The sequence below is a fragment of the Chanos chanos genome, chromosome 1 (assembly GCF_902362185.1).
Source record: "Chanos chanos chromosome 1, fChaCha1.1, whole genome shotgun sequence".
Classification (NCBI taxonomy): domain Eukaryota; kingdom Metazoa; phylum Chordata; class Actinopteri; order Gonorynchiformes; family Chanidae; genus Chanos; species Chanos chanos.
Window position 1 is genome coordinate 56,328,794 of NC_044495.1, and position 16,682 is coordinate 56,345,475.

Below are 16,682 nucleotides of genomic sequence, written 5' to 3' on the forward strand. Positions count from 1 at the left end.
GGGGGGGGGGGGGGGGGGGGTGTTTGTTTGTTTGTTTGTTTTTTTGGCCTTTTTTTTTAAATCCCCAACACAACATAACAACTCCAGTGCTCCAACAAAAATGTTTACCCAAGGGTGTTGTCATGACACCGCAGGTCCTAATGAAGTTGCTCTAGTTCTCCAGTGTTAAAATACACACAGATTTTTTTGGCCTGTATATTTACATCATCGCAGTCACTTGTCAAATTACATAAGACAACATATAACCAGAACTTTATAGTGTAAAATACATAATATAATAATTTATAGTAGCTGCCAAGGGCCCCTACCCCCCCCCCCCCCCCCCCCCCCAAAAAAAAAGTCTCGTAATTGTGTAAGTTTTACGTTCGCATGTTCTTATTGTCATTTAAAACAGTGCTTTATGGATTCACTGTACTTTTCAGCTGTTGGACACACAAGGTCCTAAATTCGACAGATTAAAAAAAAAAAAAAAGACAGATTTTTCTGGAAGTCAGGCCAGTCTATCCATAACTTCGGTGCATGTGCAAGCCTCCGGGACTATCTGTTCCTTTGGCAGGTGATTTAGCGGTTTGATGCCAGGTGAAGGGTTTGAGGGTTGGGGGGGGGGGGGGGGGGGGGGTTCAGTGAAGTGAGAAGTCTCTGACATGGAAAGCTCTGACCGCAGAGCTGAAGTGTGAGGACTGGAGTTGTTCCGTAGCGGTGGGGGTGAAATACCTGCAGAAGGTCGGAGATGTTTTGGCGGCTGTGGTGATTGATTCGCTAACGGCTTTTGTTCTTTGTCTTCTCTTATCTTCTTCTGTTCATCATTCCCCTCTGTGTCCATCTCCTTTCCTCTTCTTCTCTCATTCACAATATCTCTCTCTCTCTCTCTCTCTCTCTCTCCTCTGACATTCCCTATACTTCCTCTTTCACTCCCTCTCTCTCTCCCTCTCTCTCTCTCTCTCTCTCTCCTCTGACATTCCCTCTGCTTCCTCTTTCTCTCCCTCTCTTTCTCTCTCTCTCTCTCTCTTTTTCTCTCTTTCTGTCCCTCTCTCTCTCTCTCTCTCTCTCTCTCTCTCTCTCTCCTCTGACATTCCCTCTGCTTCCTCTTCCTCTCCCTCTCTTTCTCTCCCTCTCTCTCTCTCTCTCTCTCTCTCTCTCTTTTTCTCTCTTTCTGTCCCTCTCTCTCTCTCTCTCTCTCTCTCTGTCCCTCTCTCTCTCTCTCTCCTCTGACTTTCCCTCTCTCTCTCTCTCTCTCTCTCTCTCTTTCTCTGTCCCTCTCTCTCTCTCTCTCTCTCTCCTCTGACTTTCCCTCTCTCTCTCTCTCTCTCTCTTTCTCTGTCCCTCTCTCTCTCTCTCTCTGTCCCTCTCTCTCTCTCTCTCTCTCTCTCTGTCCCTCTCTCTCTCTCTCTCTCTCTCTGTGGATGGGTGGACAGCATATGCGTGCCGCTGCGGAGCGGAGGCAGCAGTTAGAGGTAGAACATGAGCAGGCCCTGGCTGTACTCAGTGCCAAGCAGCAGGAGATTGACCTCTTGCAGAAGGTGAGGGATCATGACCTCACGTCTGGGAGCAGACAATGTTCTCACTAAATCTTGTGTTAAGGTCAAGTGTCAAACAGCTTTGGGCCATGTTCCATTACTGCTTATGTACACCCATATACTGCCATCAGTGAAGAAAACACATTCCTCTAAAGCATTTATTTTTTTACTTTTCTTGTGCTTGCTATCATTCTGAATTAGAAAAACTACACTCAGCATACTCAACTTATACTCAACTTGTTATTTGCGTATTATTTATTATTATTAAAACTACAGTTAATTATCGCTCTATAGTATTTTAATGTTAAGAAATTTTTTGAGACTTTCGTATTTCTCCTTTTCAAATTAGCTGTGACACGGGCAATTTGTGAGGTTCTGATTGGCCGGCTACACTGAGCGTGTCAGCGCTTCATTCTCAGACAGTCTCTGCTTTCTCCAGCCCTGCAGCCAGCTCTATTCCACAGGCTCAGAAGAAACAATTTGGAGCTAATATTTCAGTTATCTTCCTCAAATCGTTTTTTCGTTGCGGGCCTTACAGGATGGCCTGAAACGTAACATCGAAGCAGCGCGAGATCTACGGTCGCGGCGGTCAACATAAATGGCTCGGTAATAAATTGCCGAATAAATCTGATGAAATCTGACATTTTCAGTAGCACGAGCAAAAGAAAAAAAAAAAAAAAAGGAAAACGCGGGGGCCCAGTGAACTGACATTCTGTATAACACCTTTGAAATGAAGAGAGGCAGCAATTACAGCGGAATCCAAACACAGCGGGAAACTTTACAGAGCAACACACACACACACACATACACACACACACACACACCACCCTGCTCACAGTCACAGTTACTGCTAGACTAAACACTTACTCAGTCGTTTCTCATATAGACTGTTTCCTAAGTGCTGTCTCCCTGGAGACACAGAAGAGATTGCAAATAATCTGTAACTCTCTTGTTTTGATTTGATCTTTCTCATACAATGGTGATGTTAAATATGAGAATTCAACAGATGTCCTTTCAACCAAACGGGGGAAAAAAAAAAAAAAAAACTAATCGGCAAACAGATGTTCAGCATCTTGTTGAATAGGCCCGTGTGCGTTGCAGTAGGTTATTTTAATGTAAAACACAATGTACAAAGCTCACTTTTTCGGGTCCTCTGGGAATGATTAGATTTCTTTTGTCTCATACAGCGGGGGAAAGAATACTTCTTCATATTTAAAGAGTCGCATTAATATTGCAAAACGACATGTTATCTTACTCAGAGATACACTGAGACGTATTCAGACAATAAATTGAATTCGTCTGTCAGGGCTGGAGTTTGACTGTGCCGTGTGATTTCATCAGCGAATCTCACATACACGTAGCGGATCATGAACACGAAGAGAACAATCATTTTGCATATCGTCTTCCCTACCCTATCGACGGCTAGTTTTCCGGATCATTCTCATCCCTGGGTCCATCTCCCATGTCTCCCGAATCCCATTCTGTCCATTAAGATGCTTAGATGCGAGAGACTGGAATATTCCAGTCAGTCTAACAACTTCATAAAGATGGCGGTTTGAATCGACCGACACGTTTCGATTGAGCTTAACCCAATATCAAGCCCAGTTCTCCCAGTAACAGTGTCCTGGTGTGTGTTATTTATCTGAGCGCTGAATTGCGAAGCTCAGCCGCAGACGCAAACAAACACACGTAATGAGCTTTGACGTGCGAGTTTTACATATTTTGTTGTGTTTGCGTTGTTAATTTGTAATGTATATTATTGGGCCTTTCTTTTTTGTGTTTAGGCTCAGGTTGAGGCTAAGAAGGAGCATGAAGGTGCTGTCCATCTGTTAGAGGTGAGTTTAAACATACACACGAGTGTGTATGAGCCCGTGTGTGCGTGCGTGCGTGCGTGCGTGTGTGTGTGTGTGTGCGTGCATGCATGTGTGCTTGCGTCTGTGCAATTCAAGTCTGCCATGCGATATTCTATGCAAACGAGAACATCCGCATATTCATAACTGACATACTTGTCGACATTAGGATTGCCATTTGACTAACACTTCTGTGCCAAATCCTCGCTTCATGAAAAAATAACTCGTTTAAAGCCATTTAAAGAAACATGTCCACCATCTGAAGCGTGTGTCTGTAGGTATGTCACATCACAACCTAACAAACTTCTGTTCGTAAGAAGGAATAGCCATTTCTTCAAATGTCTATAAGAACAACATGAGAATGCTTTGTAATTTTAGAAAACGTCTCACGAACGCTAATCCATCTTCATGAAGCCATGTTATTGTAGTGCCAATAATTTCATAGTCCTGTTCTTTGCTGTATTGTATGTATACCATAAGTTATAATCACATTGATTTTTGAGTGTTATACGTTGTTATACTGGTTATTTATAAAATGATTTTGCATGAACTCATCGGATAACGTTTAGATTTTGTTTATGGCCTGGTAAACTGTGTTACTGTTTACTGAAGTAATGCTTTTTTTAACATGTACTGATGCTGGTTACTTACATCTCTTTGGTCACTGTATTGTTTTTTAAATATTTTTATTATTTTTTTTTTTTTTTTGCATATACAGAACCACTTGGACAGCATGCAGGTATTAAGAGCTGTTTTTCCTCATGCTCCTCCCATTTCTCCCTTTCAATCCACCTAAATCACCGCCTCCTCTACTTAAACAAGGCTCTCCTTTCATCTGACTCCCATAGTAGTTATGACAACAACACCGAGAATTGCCCCGAGAATTGCCTGCCTCACACGCTTTGAAAAGTCAAAATTCGCTTTTAGTTTTGACAAGGCACGTCTTCCAAATCGGGAAGCCGCTTTTGTCAAGCCAAACCTAATTTTAGGGACGCCTCTGTTTATTAAAAACCCCATGAAATACTTATCTTCTCTTTTAATCGCAATTTTTTTTTTTTTTTTCTGATTTGTTGGAACCGAACGCTAACTCACGGCGGACCAAAAGAAAGCATCACTTCATGTGATATGTCTGTGTTTGTAACTGTCTCGTTTTTTGTTTTTTTGTTTTTGTTTTTTTTTGGTTTCGTCGTCTTGGCACCTCTCACGTAACCCGTCCTCAGATGGTTCGAGAGGAGTTTTAGCTCTTGAACGTACAGTCTGGCCACCCAGTCTGTCTTAGCCACACTTCACCCATCTGCCTCAGTAGCATGTGGACTGTACGTCTGGCCAGCTCGGTGGCCCTGTTCCACCCTCTGAATCTGGACTTAGACATACTTTACTACTCACAGACGGAAACGGCCTTGTACCGCTCGCTGTCTCAGCTTTGCGCTTAACCCAAAGTTTTTTACAGATGAAGTGGGAATAGCTGATTCTTTAGCACTTGCTAAGTTTAAAAGGGGAGTTTATGCTTTATTAATTATTGCACTCTTGGTGTTCACCACTGGCCAAGTGACTGATCAGTCCTCTCACACCCCAACAGCTTAACATACACTTATGCATATATGTCCAATATATGCAATATACATTTGTTTATACACTTTTATTATTGTTTTTATTTATTACACATATAAGTACACAACTGGGAGTTTCTAACTCCATTTGTGTTTTATGAGCTGTTTTTTGTTTGGTTGTTTTTGCATCAATTTTTACAAATTTCCACCAAATAAGGGAGTGTTTTGGAACATGACAAGCAGTTTACATCATGGATGTCTTTTGATGCCTTCAGCTGTCAAACATTCGGTAGCTGCCAGGTTTTGCGGTAGTCATGGAAACCGATGTTTTACGGCTCAGTTTGTCTTCGTAAAGATTAAGCACCGAAGCGGAGGGATGAGGTAGATGAAGCCCGTCTGGTTTCCTGCGTACGCAGCAAGTGCCGCGGCGGACGCGATTGATTTTAAAAACACCGTTGAGCTGCTATTGATGAACTGAACTCAGGGCATTCTCTTTTTGTAGCGCTCTGCTCTCCGGCCAATCGCATCGTCATCACACGGTCACTTCTGCGTGTTGTGTTCAGCACTGGAAAAGACACTAATTAACAAACTGAACCAGCAGAAAATCTCTCCCTACCCAGTTTTCCCTTGTCTCTCCCTCCCATACATTCAAACACTTCTTTTTCAGTGCCCGAGGTATTGCTGTCATAACACATGGATAGGAGTTTTAGATATTTTCCCTCATGTTTCACCGTGAATGGCATGAGAAATGGACGATTTGTGCTAACTTGTATTTTTTTTTTTTTTTTTCATATTTTTATAGCGTCTCTTCAACAGCTTTGAATGAAATAGTTTCTAAATGGCACGTGTTTCTATAAAGCGGACCAGGGTCGAATAAATACTGAGAAGTATTATGAAAGGCTGGGCCCCCGTTCTAATTCTCTTCAGCGTTCCCTTTCCTAGTGACCTTGCTCTCTTAATGAACAGCATAAATTCAACTTTTAATGAAGACCCTGCAGTTTGATATATTTTTTTTTCTCAGCATCGCTTCAACACGCTCACAAAAGCCAGAGCAAAGGATAAGATTTCGTTTGGGATGCAGTCGTTCTAATAAAGAATTATGTGACTGTATAACTTATTTAGTTAGGCTTTATGATCCATGGCTTAACTGCCATATTCACAGCATTTTTTTTTTAATGAGGGAAATCTCTAGTGTGACTGGAAGGCCTTTTGAATAAGATAATCTTTTTTTATATATATATATACACAACACATTTCAAACATCTTCATGACTTTTGGGATTCATTGACTCTGTTTTTGGTTCTTTAGCTGCGGACTGTCCTTCGTGCTAAGCACACGTCGCAGTTTTTGGTAGGCGAATCGTCTCACGGGAGTTGTGATGTTGTAATTTGTTATCATACTCGTGTTTAGGTGTTGTGTGTAGATTTTATATAGAAGCGTAACATTTAGGTGTGGATGAAGGCTAATGTAGATGCAGGCTAGTTTTTGCTTTAGTGTTTGTAGCGGCTGTGTCAATATGTTTCAAACATTCCTTGAATTGGTAGTGAAAGATGTCTGCACTAAAGACTGTGATTTCAAAGCTTTGTTTAATTTTGTGGATTTTCAAAATCATATTTCTCTCTTTTTGTCTCTTTTTCCCATTTTCCTCTTTTTTTCATTTCATATTTCATCTCTCTTGTATCTCTCCTATTACATTCTGTCTCCTCTTCCTTTCTGTCTCTCTCTCCCTCTCTCTCTTTTGCTCTTTCTCTCTGTCTGTCTCTTTTTCTCTCACACTCTCTCTCTCTCTTTCTCTCTCTCTCTCTTTTCTATCTGTCTGTAGGCGAAAGTGCGAGAGTTGGAGGAGAAATGTCGGACTCAGAGTGAACAGTTTAACCTCCTGTCTAAAGAGCTGGAGAAGTTCCGACAGCAGGCTGGCAAGTTTGATATCCTAAGCTCCACCTCCCCCCTCACTGTGAGCGAATCACCCGGCTCGCCCAACAAAACCCTCTCCCAGCTCCTCAACGGATTGGCTGCTCCATCCGGGAAAGGTCAGCTTCACGCCCACGTCCTCACATGAGCTTTTTTTTTTTTTTTTTTCTGTGTTGTCTTTTTCCCACATAACGCTACCCTGCTTTGACAGCGAACTTTTTACTGTTAAACGTAACATCGTCAGTGTATGCCGAAGTTCTTCAGATTTGGCTCCTGGAGAGTCAAAGTCCTGCTGTTTTCTGTCCTCATCTCATACTTAGATTCTGGTTTTACATGGGGAAATAGGTGTGTGGTACACTTCAGCCAATCAGAGACAGCAATGATTGACTGATTGACATGAAAACCAGTAGGCGCTCTAGGACTGGATCTGTGGAACTCTGACGTATCTTATTATGTTGATGCAGACAGTTTATTTGGTAAATGTCATCTATTAAGGTCAGAGTTGTATTATTCAAAGCAAGCCATGGCCACCTTACATAGTTCAATGCTTTGATGCAGTGCCACTCCAAACAATAATTCTTTGTATTCAAGAGAGCCCAGTCTTGTCTGTCACTGGACGCAGTGAAAGCATTTGTTAAACGTGTAAACCAGTTTCCTGTTGGCTACACTGGTTGTCATGGTTTTCCAACAGTAACGTGGGAACATAAGGAGTTAAAACATCAAAGAAAAGCCATCATAGTACTTACCATAAAATTTGGTATTAAAAAAATGTCAGTTTTCTGTCTTGTTACTGGGAAGCAAAAAAAAAAAAAAAACGTAGAGGGGAAAGAAAAAAGATCGATGAAGGAGGTCCGTCCGCTTGTCAGAGCTGTGAGGAGAGGTCTGGAGCGTGGAGCTCCGACAGCGTGATCGGAGACGGCCCGAGATGTTGTGGCATGTGATTGGTTAGATGGGGGGGGCCTGTTTTGCGGTAATGAAGTAATCAATCATCCAATGACAGGACGGTCTTCCCAAAACATCACTGCCAGTTACCTACCGTAGCTTACATAGCACAACGCGCGTGACACAGTGCGCCCAGGAGCATACGCCGCGCTATTACTGCTCCCTCTGGAAGAGACGGCGTGGATATCTCACCGATTATGCATGGAGATGGATCATATGGTATATAGTTCATCTATATTTATGGGTAGAATCTCGAGTGCGCTCTGAAGTTTTGGCCTTCGTAGCAGGAGAACCGATTATAATCTGCGCCGTGTCGCCCGGGCGACGTTGACCGATTGCACTGTCTGTTCTGAGGCTCAACACAGAGAGATATAATATGTTTTTCTTGAACTAAAAAAAAACCCCCAGCATGAATTATTGATTTTTTTTAACACTGTAATGCACTGAAAATTACTCATAATCTTGAAACTTGGCCTGAAAAGTCTCGTAGGAAGGAACTTGCGTACGCCCTCGTGTATTTATTGACTTGGACGCGGTCTCGTGTTTAAATACAGAATGACCTGAACCGTTGAGCCAAAAAGGTTCTGACACCCAGTTTCAACGTGTGTAACTACACCCTGACAGTGTGTGTGTGTGTGCACTGAATATGTGTGTTGTGCACACACAGGTTGTTTTGTACCCTGACTCAGTGTGTGTGTATGTGTGTGTGTGTGTGTGTGTGTGTGTGTGTGTGTGAATAGGTAATGAGAAGTCGGTGATCTCAGAGTTCATCCGGCCACTCCAGATAAGCGGGGAGAAGGCCGAGCTCCTGTCCGTCAAACCGACCGTCCTATCACGGAGTCAGCCCGGTAGCCCCAGACGCACCTTCATGTCCGAGGTGCGTCCCCTCATAGCCGCAGTGAGTGTGTTTCATTAATCAATCAATCATATACATCAATCAATATGCAGCAATTACGTTCAGTAAACTAATCAGCCAAGGGGGGAAAAAATGACTCACTTTTTTTTTTTAAGGTCCGGTTCATTAGCGTCTTCACTGAAAAATAATCAATGTTTTGTCTCCATAGTGTTAGTGCTTTTTGGGGATTTTTTTTTATGTCTTTGATGAAGTCAAGTAGATTAGAGTGTGTCTAACTGACCGTGAAAGGCTGCATGTGTGTTATGTCTGAGAGAGAGAGAGAGAGAGAGAGAGAGAGGGAGAAAGAGAGAGAGACAGAGAGACGGAGAGAAGGCTAAGGTGTGAATTGACCAATCTGTGTACTGCAGACAGATCTGACCGTGCACTGCTGGGTTTTACTGGCGTTCTCTCACGGATGAGCTACGCTCAATCAAGCAAATTAACACACACAGAAACACACACAGAGAGAGTTCCAGAATGTGCCATGGTTACCACAGGGTCAAATTCTAACACAGCACTAATTACAAAAAGATAAGACTCAAAATCTGGAAACATAAAGACCACAGAGATCTGTAGGTTGCCGTCTTACTGAAATGACACACACAGTAGATGCCATAGCGAGACCTTTAAACACGGATTGAACGATGAATTTAAAGCTTCATGTGCCGTAATGAGATTTCATGCAATGAATATTAATAAATGTCTGATTGTGTTTCCAATTTGTGCAATAATTCTGTGAATTGTTCACTTTTTCAGCCTTTGAATTAACAGACGTGAGACTTTTTTTTTTTTTTATTATTATTATTTTGCAAAGCAATCTGCTGAGAAAGCTTTAGAGTCAGTGGACTGTTTTATAGCTCCTGATTGGTGGTAAAGAGGTAGATTTAACCTCCTCATTGGCTCTGTTGATCACTCTCTCCTGTCCCCTTGTCTTATCAGATGGACAAAGAGCTAAGTCCCTCCCCCAGATCCAAACCCAGGTACACAGGCAAAGTTCGTCTGTGTGTCGCACGCTACAAGTAAGTCCACATAGTTTTTAGACATTTAGAAGTCTAATTAAGTACTATTTTTACATCAAATTTAACACAAGTGTATTCTTTACAGCAAGGCAGCGTGGAGGATAGTACACCAGTACAAAAATAATTGTAAAATAATAACGAAAATCTGTTTTAATCAGTCATAATGTTTGTTTCTCTTCAGTTATAACCCATATGATGGCCCTAATGACAACCCGGAGGCAGAGCTCCCCCTGGTGGCTGGGAAGTACCTTTACATTTATGGAACCATGGATGAAGATGGCTTTTATGAAGGTCAGTACTGAGAGAGGAATATTGTAGTTTGCATCTGTTAATGTTAAACTGAACTGGAGTGAAATCGCTTTCACGTAATTACGTTCCCAAGCCTTTGTGCTTTATTCCGCTCATGCAACTGGAAAATTACAGGAGTGTTGTTTTCCCTCCCTCTCTACATCTCAGGGGAACTTCTAGACGGACAGCAGGGTCTTGTTCCCTCAAATTTTGTCGACTTCTTGGAGGATGAGGAGCTGCCTTCCGTTCCTCTCTCTGACCGCGTCAAAGAAACCGCCTACCTCAACCACAGTCCGTCCCCTCTCCCCAGCACTGGTTTGGGCTCGGGTTCACTGGGCAGCCTGCTCTCGGAGGGGTCCATCAAACTGGACGGACTGGGTTCTGTGGGTACTGGTACAGGGAGCAGCAGTGGCAGCAGCAGTCTCGGCCTGGGCTTGGGCCTAGGCCTCGCCGCGGACCTCTTGGGCCCCTGCAGCAACGGCACGGGCACTCTGGACGTGAGCATCGACGAGATCGGCGAAGACATCGTGCCTTATCCCCGCCGCATCACCCTGATCAAGCAGCTGGCGAAGAGCGTCATCGTGGGCTGGGACCCTCCCGTGGTGCCTCCCGGCTGGGGTTCCGTAAACGGCTACAACGTGCTCGTCGACAAGGAGGTGAGGATGAGCGTTCCGTTCGGCGGCAGGACCAAGTCGCTCGTCGAGAAGCTCAACCTGGCCACCTCCACTCACCGCATCTCCGTCCAAAGCGTGACGGATCGCGGGCTTTCGGACCCGCTTCGCTGCACCCTGCTGGTGGGTAAGGACGTAGTGGTCGCCCCGTACTACCTTCGGGTGGAGAACATCACGCAAGCTTCCGCCGAGCTCTCCTGGATGCCCAGCAATAGCAACTACAGCCACACCATCTTCCTGAACGACGTGGAGTACGACGTGATGAAACCGGGCGGGTATAGGTACCAGTTCTACAACTTGAAGCCCATGACGGTGTACAAGGTTCGGGTGGTGGCGAGACCTCATCAGATGCCGTGGCAGCTGCCTTTGGAGCAGAGAGAGAAGAGAGAGATCTCGGTGGAATTCTGCACCCAACCTGCCGGTGAGTCTTTCATCTGCTCGTCATCTGCCGTCGTTACCAGGCAAACGTCGCCCTCAGGGCCGCCACGCATAATTCAGGAAAGAGATGAGACGATTTTTTTTTTGTATATTTAATGACGGCGTGGTCGTTGAGGAAGAAACGGGTGCTGCCACCGGAAGGTTGCTGGTTTGAATCCCTTGTGGGGCACTTAGATGTTGACTGGAACCAAAGAGTTGTGGTTCTATTGTCTCCGCTCTTTCTGTAGCCACTGTCGCGATGCCCTTGAATGAAGCAGTTAACCTCAAGTTTTTCCAGAGCTAATGCAGCGCAGTGTCCCAGTTTCCCCCTGCTTCTCAGCCTCAACGACACAATTAAAACATGCTTTGATAATACAAAACCCCCCCCAAAAAAACAATATTTGATGGGTTAATTTAGCCAACAAGAGAGTACCATATATGGGTTTTTTTTATTCCTTCCCTCGATTCTTTTGTAGGTCTTACTCAGACCTTTCAGTGTGTTTTCTGTCGAATTAAAATCAGTCTAAGGACAGAACAACCTTGCAATAATTTGCCTTGTCAGTTCTAGAACATCCCGAAGGTAGTTCCGTGTAGATGCGTGGTCGATGAAAATTTGATGGCGCGTGGATATCAGCCGTTGTCTTCGTGGTAAGGCTCTTTGAATGTTACGACTCTGTCTGTAACGTTTACCCTGAGTCATTTAACCTCAGCTTTTGGACATGCTGCGATCTAAAGCTGTTTAAAATGCGGTAGCTCGACTCATAGCTCCTCATCACGAGTGGAAGAGGAGAACCCTGGAGTCATGCCCGACGACGACAGTCAGCCGTCTCAAACTGCGGCTATTCCCTACAGGAAAATAATTTAAAAAAAAAGAAAAGAAATAACATAAAAGAAAAACTCTACGCATGATGCGTGCACCACTCGTGAAAGGTCTTAATTTAAGGACTAAATAAAAGGACACGCTGTGTGTGGTTTAGCTTTGGCTCATTATAAATGCAGCTTTGATTTTTTTTGTCGTTGTTGTTTTTTTGTTGTTGTTTTTTTTTGTACGTCAGACATGCGTACAAAAAATTTGTATTTTCGCCGCATTTGTATTTTTCATCTCGTCACCGTTCAGACAGCCCTGAAGCGTACGCTTTTTATCCACCTCAGCATACGAAGCAGGAGCGGTGTATGCCAAAAACGAATGAATGAATGAATGAATGAATGAATGTGTAATGAATGGAAACGGAGAGATGTGTGTTTGCTGCAGTAGGAAGCCTAGCGTTAGAAGATGAAAAGAGAAGAGAATCAGAGGGAGTGAGAGAGAGGGAGGGAGGGAGGGAGGGAGGGAGGAAGCGGGGGATGCCCAGAATTCAGGGGAAAAAAAAAAGATATGTCTCACATCTGAGGGAGTGCTCCCAACAGAAATTCTCTCTCTCTCTCTCTCTCTCTCTCTCGCTCTCTCTCTCTCTCTCTCTCGCGCTCTCCCTCTGTCTCTCTCTCATCTTTCATACACAAACACATACACACATACACACACACACACACACACACACACACAAATACACAAATACACACACACGCACGCACAAATACACATTCCTGCTCCCAATGCCAAGACGCAGGGTAGACATGAGTGTGGGAAGGGCTTTAAAACGTGCCAGGTTTTTCCCAGTCTCTGTTCTCAGCTTCGACAGCCCCTGGGCTGAGCAAAATTAAAAAAAAAAAAAAAAAAAAAAAAAAGAGTCAGCGTTAGTCTCCAGAATGAGGGATTCTCGGCTCTACTGTTTTACAGCAAAAGCAAGGAAAAAATAATAAATAAACCAGCAACACAATCTCAAAGCTCAAGCTGAAATGAAAGAGACACGACGGCATTGAAATTCAGAAGAAGAGTAACCCCTTAGCTAAATGACCTCCAAAATGAGCAGACACGTCAACAGACAGCAAAGACTCGGTACGAGAGAGCTTAGCCACCTCGGTTTGGAGACCTAATTGCGTCGCTTCAACTTCAAAAGTACGTCTTACGTGGTGATATGGGTTTTTTTTTGTTTGGGGGGGGGGGGGGGGGGGTTGGGTTGAAATTAGTGACACTTTAGCTGAAAAAGCAGTTCCGTATAAGCTTTGGGTCCCTTGGTGCAGGTTTCAAAAAAGAATGCCAATTTTTCATTCTGCCAGGAAAACGAATGCTGAGGTGAATGCTATTGAGCAACCTGTCCTATTTATCGTAGGATTTCCCTGCTCTCGTTTTGGAATGTTCTGTTTCTCCAGCATTGTTTGTAAAAGTGTAATTGAATGGGGCTAAGAAATGACATATGCAAACCCAGCTGTTGTTTTGGAGTGGATGATGTTTGAGAGCTCTCATTACGTGATATTTATAGATTGCAGCCGTTTGGGTGGCAGCACCTAACTCATCAGATAAAAACGCATGGAGAAGACAAAGACGGCTTTTGAATGGTTCTCAATTACAGGCTATTGGCTCTCTTTTCCTGCTTGGTCAGAATCACAAATTACATGATCCACTTTTGGCCTTTTATTCATCGGCGTCTCTGACGCACGCATTTCTGTTCCAGATCTCTCCTCTCCTCTTTTATCCTCTTTCCCCCTCTGTTCTTCTCTCTTCTCCTCCTCTCCATCCTCCTCTCCTCTCCTCTCCTCTCCTCTACTCTCCTCTTTTATCCTCTTTCCCCCTCTGTTCTTCTCTCTTCTCCTCCTCTCCATCCTCCTCTCCTCTCCTCTTTTCTCCTCTCCTTTCTTTTCGTCTCTTTTCTTCTCTTCTCTTCTATTCTCTCCTCTCCTCTCCTCTCCTCTCCTCTCTACTCCCCTTGTCGGCCCCCCCCCCCTTGTATCACAGTTCTTTGCTACCAAGCGTGGACCTATTAGAGGGCTGTTGTTTTGGGTGTAGCTTCTGTCAGAAGGACCATTGATTGAAGGAGACGCTCAAAAGTGTGGGGGCTAATCAATCAAAGACATGATCAGTGAAGATTTGTGTGTTTAATTGAAGAGGAAAGCTGGCTTAAATCCAGGACACTACAGTGTACTCTCAGATCCCAGACTCTGCCCTCAGTAAAACTATTGGCTGTTAACTCATTCGGTAAACCTCAGGTCTGTTCAATGCTACTGTGAGCTCTAGTTCTCTGTAATACAGAGGGGAAAAAGAGCATTCAGCTCCATATTTCAAACCCAGATCCATGTAGTATCCATAGGTGGAACCTGCCAGATAACGCTACATATATTTAAGTAATATCTAATGAATGGCGGTACAAATAGCAATACTATTTGAGAGGTATTAGTTTAATTCTGTAGTTTTTTTAACATAATCTAAGTTTAGTTATATTCATGATCTAAGTGTAGTTAAGCAGTATTTTCAGCTGCAATGTTCTAGTACAATGACACGCTGTTTTGAAAAAGTGACAGTGAGCAGTGAAATTTCCAGAATAGAGATGGTTCTTTTATCCTCTACTTATTTGCTGTTGACAATAGCTCTCATTTTCACACACACACACACACACCGCAGCCGAGAGAAACACAATGGTGCAATTTATTTCTCTTCAAAAGTCTCACGCCTTCTCTTTCGCACTCACGCCGCACACAGATACATTCATCTCAGAGAAAGCACAAAATTCAATAGAATCACCCATTAACATTCTGTCTCTTCAATTTTCTTATTATCATCCACCCCCCCCTTCTCTCTCTCTCTCTCTTTCTCCCCCTTCAGTCTCTGTCTCTTACTCTCTTTTTTCTGTCCGTCTCCCTCTCTCTCTCTCTCTCTCTCTCTCTCTCTCTCTCTCCATATTAAGTGTGTATTGAAAAGAGATGAGTATTGGTACATGTGCTATGGTGAACTGAGGACATCAGGCAGTGTGCTTAACATGCTGACGGTTATAAATACAGAACAGTGTACAATGAAGATGGATTGGCACTCACGCGCAGAAGGTGCTGAGTATGGTTTCGAGCAGTTAGTCTGAGTTAGTCTGATACGCATCCACATGTATTTACATCTCCGTTTACACATGTACATGCATCACGTTAACCTACATACATACGTGAATACATATTTGTGTTATTTTTAAACAAAGTTCATGCATGTAGTCAGCAAACTCTGCATATCAAAAGATCTCCAGAAATGTACAGAATCAAAAGAAACACAATATTTTGAAGTATCGTCCTCTATAAATATGCACATACTGGCATGCACACACAGACACACGCACACACACACACACACACACACACACACACACACACACACACACAAACACACACACTGCTTAACAAATTCAAAGATGTCATCTGCTATTAAAATCTCTTTGCATTGTCTCTCCATCTCCAGGTCCCCCATTACCCCCCCATGATGTTCAGGTGCAAGTGAGCCACACCCCCGGAGTTCTGCAGGTACGATGGAAACCCCCGCCCCTTACCTCTTCCGGAACCTCCAACGGAGCCAGCGTGATTGGCTACGTGGTCTGCACAAAAGGTCAAAAGGTAAGCCCGCTTAAGGTCAGAAGAATCTACTTAAATCTGAGCGTTGGACCAGACCATCTCTTCCAGTCTAAAACTAGCCCTTAAGCATGGTACAGAAAATGTCTAATGTGTGTCAAGATCAGTGGCACCAGCTCACATGGATTATATTCTTGCCTTGAAGTCTGTTTGTTGACCAGAATAGTTATCTTGGTTTACTCACCGTCGCCCTCTGCTGAAATTTGCTAGACATGACAACTGCAGCTTGGTCCACAGTGTGCCAGATTATATAATGTAGGGTTTTATGTAAGTCCCTCTGACAAAAACACATTTCCAATTTCGCCCGAGACGCTGATAGAATGTGTAATTTCATCTGCCGATGCTGCCGAAGATATTGAATCGAGTGATTTACATTATTTTGAAATGTGCCGGAACCTTCTCCGTTGGAGAATGTCTGAACATTACAATTCAGTGTCTCGGCCTCACCAAAAGGACAATCTGCTCTCCTCTTTTTGATTTTTTGTAAGGTTGAACGGTTTGTAAACAAATATGTGAGGTAATATAATTCCTGTATATGAGAAGCAGACCAAACCCAGAACTTGGCAGCCCTCGTTATGCCCTGAACTGTTTCTTCTAAAGTGTACAATCTAGACAGATCTTTTCCTTAACTAAAAGCAGTGATGAATCATTAAAAATCCTATAATATCTTCTTTTCCTTTTTTTTTTATATAAGATAAAATCTATTCTCAGCACTGAGAGATGGAATGTGTTTCTGACCCGGCTGACTGTGACCCTGCATAATTTAATCGGTTAGCTACGCTGAAATGTTTTTGTTTGTTGTTTGTTTGTTTATCTGCGTGACCTTGGACTCTTGGTTCTTTTTGTCGTTTCCGTTCAGATAGCGGAGGTCATGTACCCGACGGCCGATTACGTGACGGTGGAGTTAAACAGGATCCAGGGTCTAGAGGCGCGTGAGGTTGTTGTGAGGACCATCTCAACACAGGGCGAGTCTCAGGACTCTCCCGTGGCAACCATTCCACACAACGTCCTCGTTCCGCCACACCCCCACCCGCCCCCTCCCCCGCACCCGCACCCGCACCCGCACCCTCAACCCCACCCGCAACCCCCTCCTCCGCACCACGCCCAATCTCATCCGCCCCCATACCCCCAAACTTACCCGCC

The 16,682-nt window shown here is 43.8% G+C and overlaps 1 protein-coding gene across 1 annotated transcript in view; it reads left to right on the forward strand.

Annotated features, from left to right (window-relative positions):
* rimbp2b (RIMS binding protein 2b) overlaps positions 1–16,682 on the forward strand; it is a 38,810-nt gene that overhangs the window by 1,896 nt on the left and 20,232 nt on the right. The window contains exons 2-11 of the mRNA XM_030768452.1: positions 1,416–1,520; positions 3,302–3,352; positions 6,740–6,947; positions 8,511–8,647; positions 9,605–9,684; positions 9,866–9,975; positions 10,141–10,267; positions 10,394–11,064; positions 15,373–15,524; positions 16,399–16,585. Of these exons, the coding sequence (XP_030624312.1) occupies positions 1,419–1,520; positions 3,302–3,352; positions 6,740–6,947; positions 8,511–8,647; positions 9,605–9,684; positions 9,866–9,975; positions 10,141–10,267; positions 10,394–11,064; positions 15,373–15,524; positions 16,399–16,585 (1,825 nt within the window). The 5' untranslated portion in view covers positions 1,416–1,418. The remainder of the gene's footprint in view (positions 1–1,415; positions 1,521–3,301; positions 3,353–6,739; positions 6,948–8,510; positions 8,648–9,604; positions 9,685–9,865; positions 9,976–10,140; positions 10,268–10,393; positions 11,065–15,372; positions 15,525–16,398; positions 16,586–16,682) is intronic.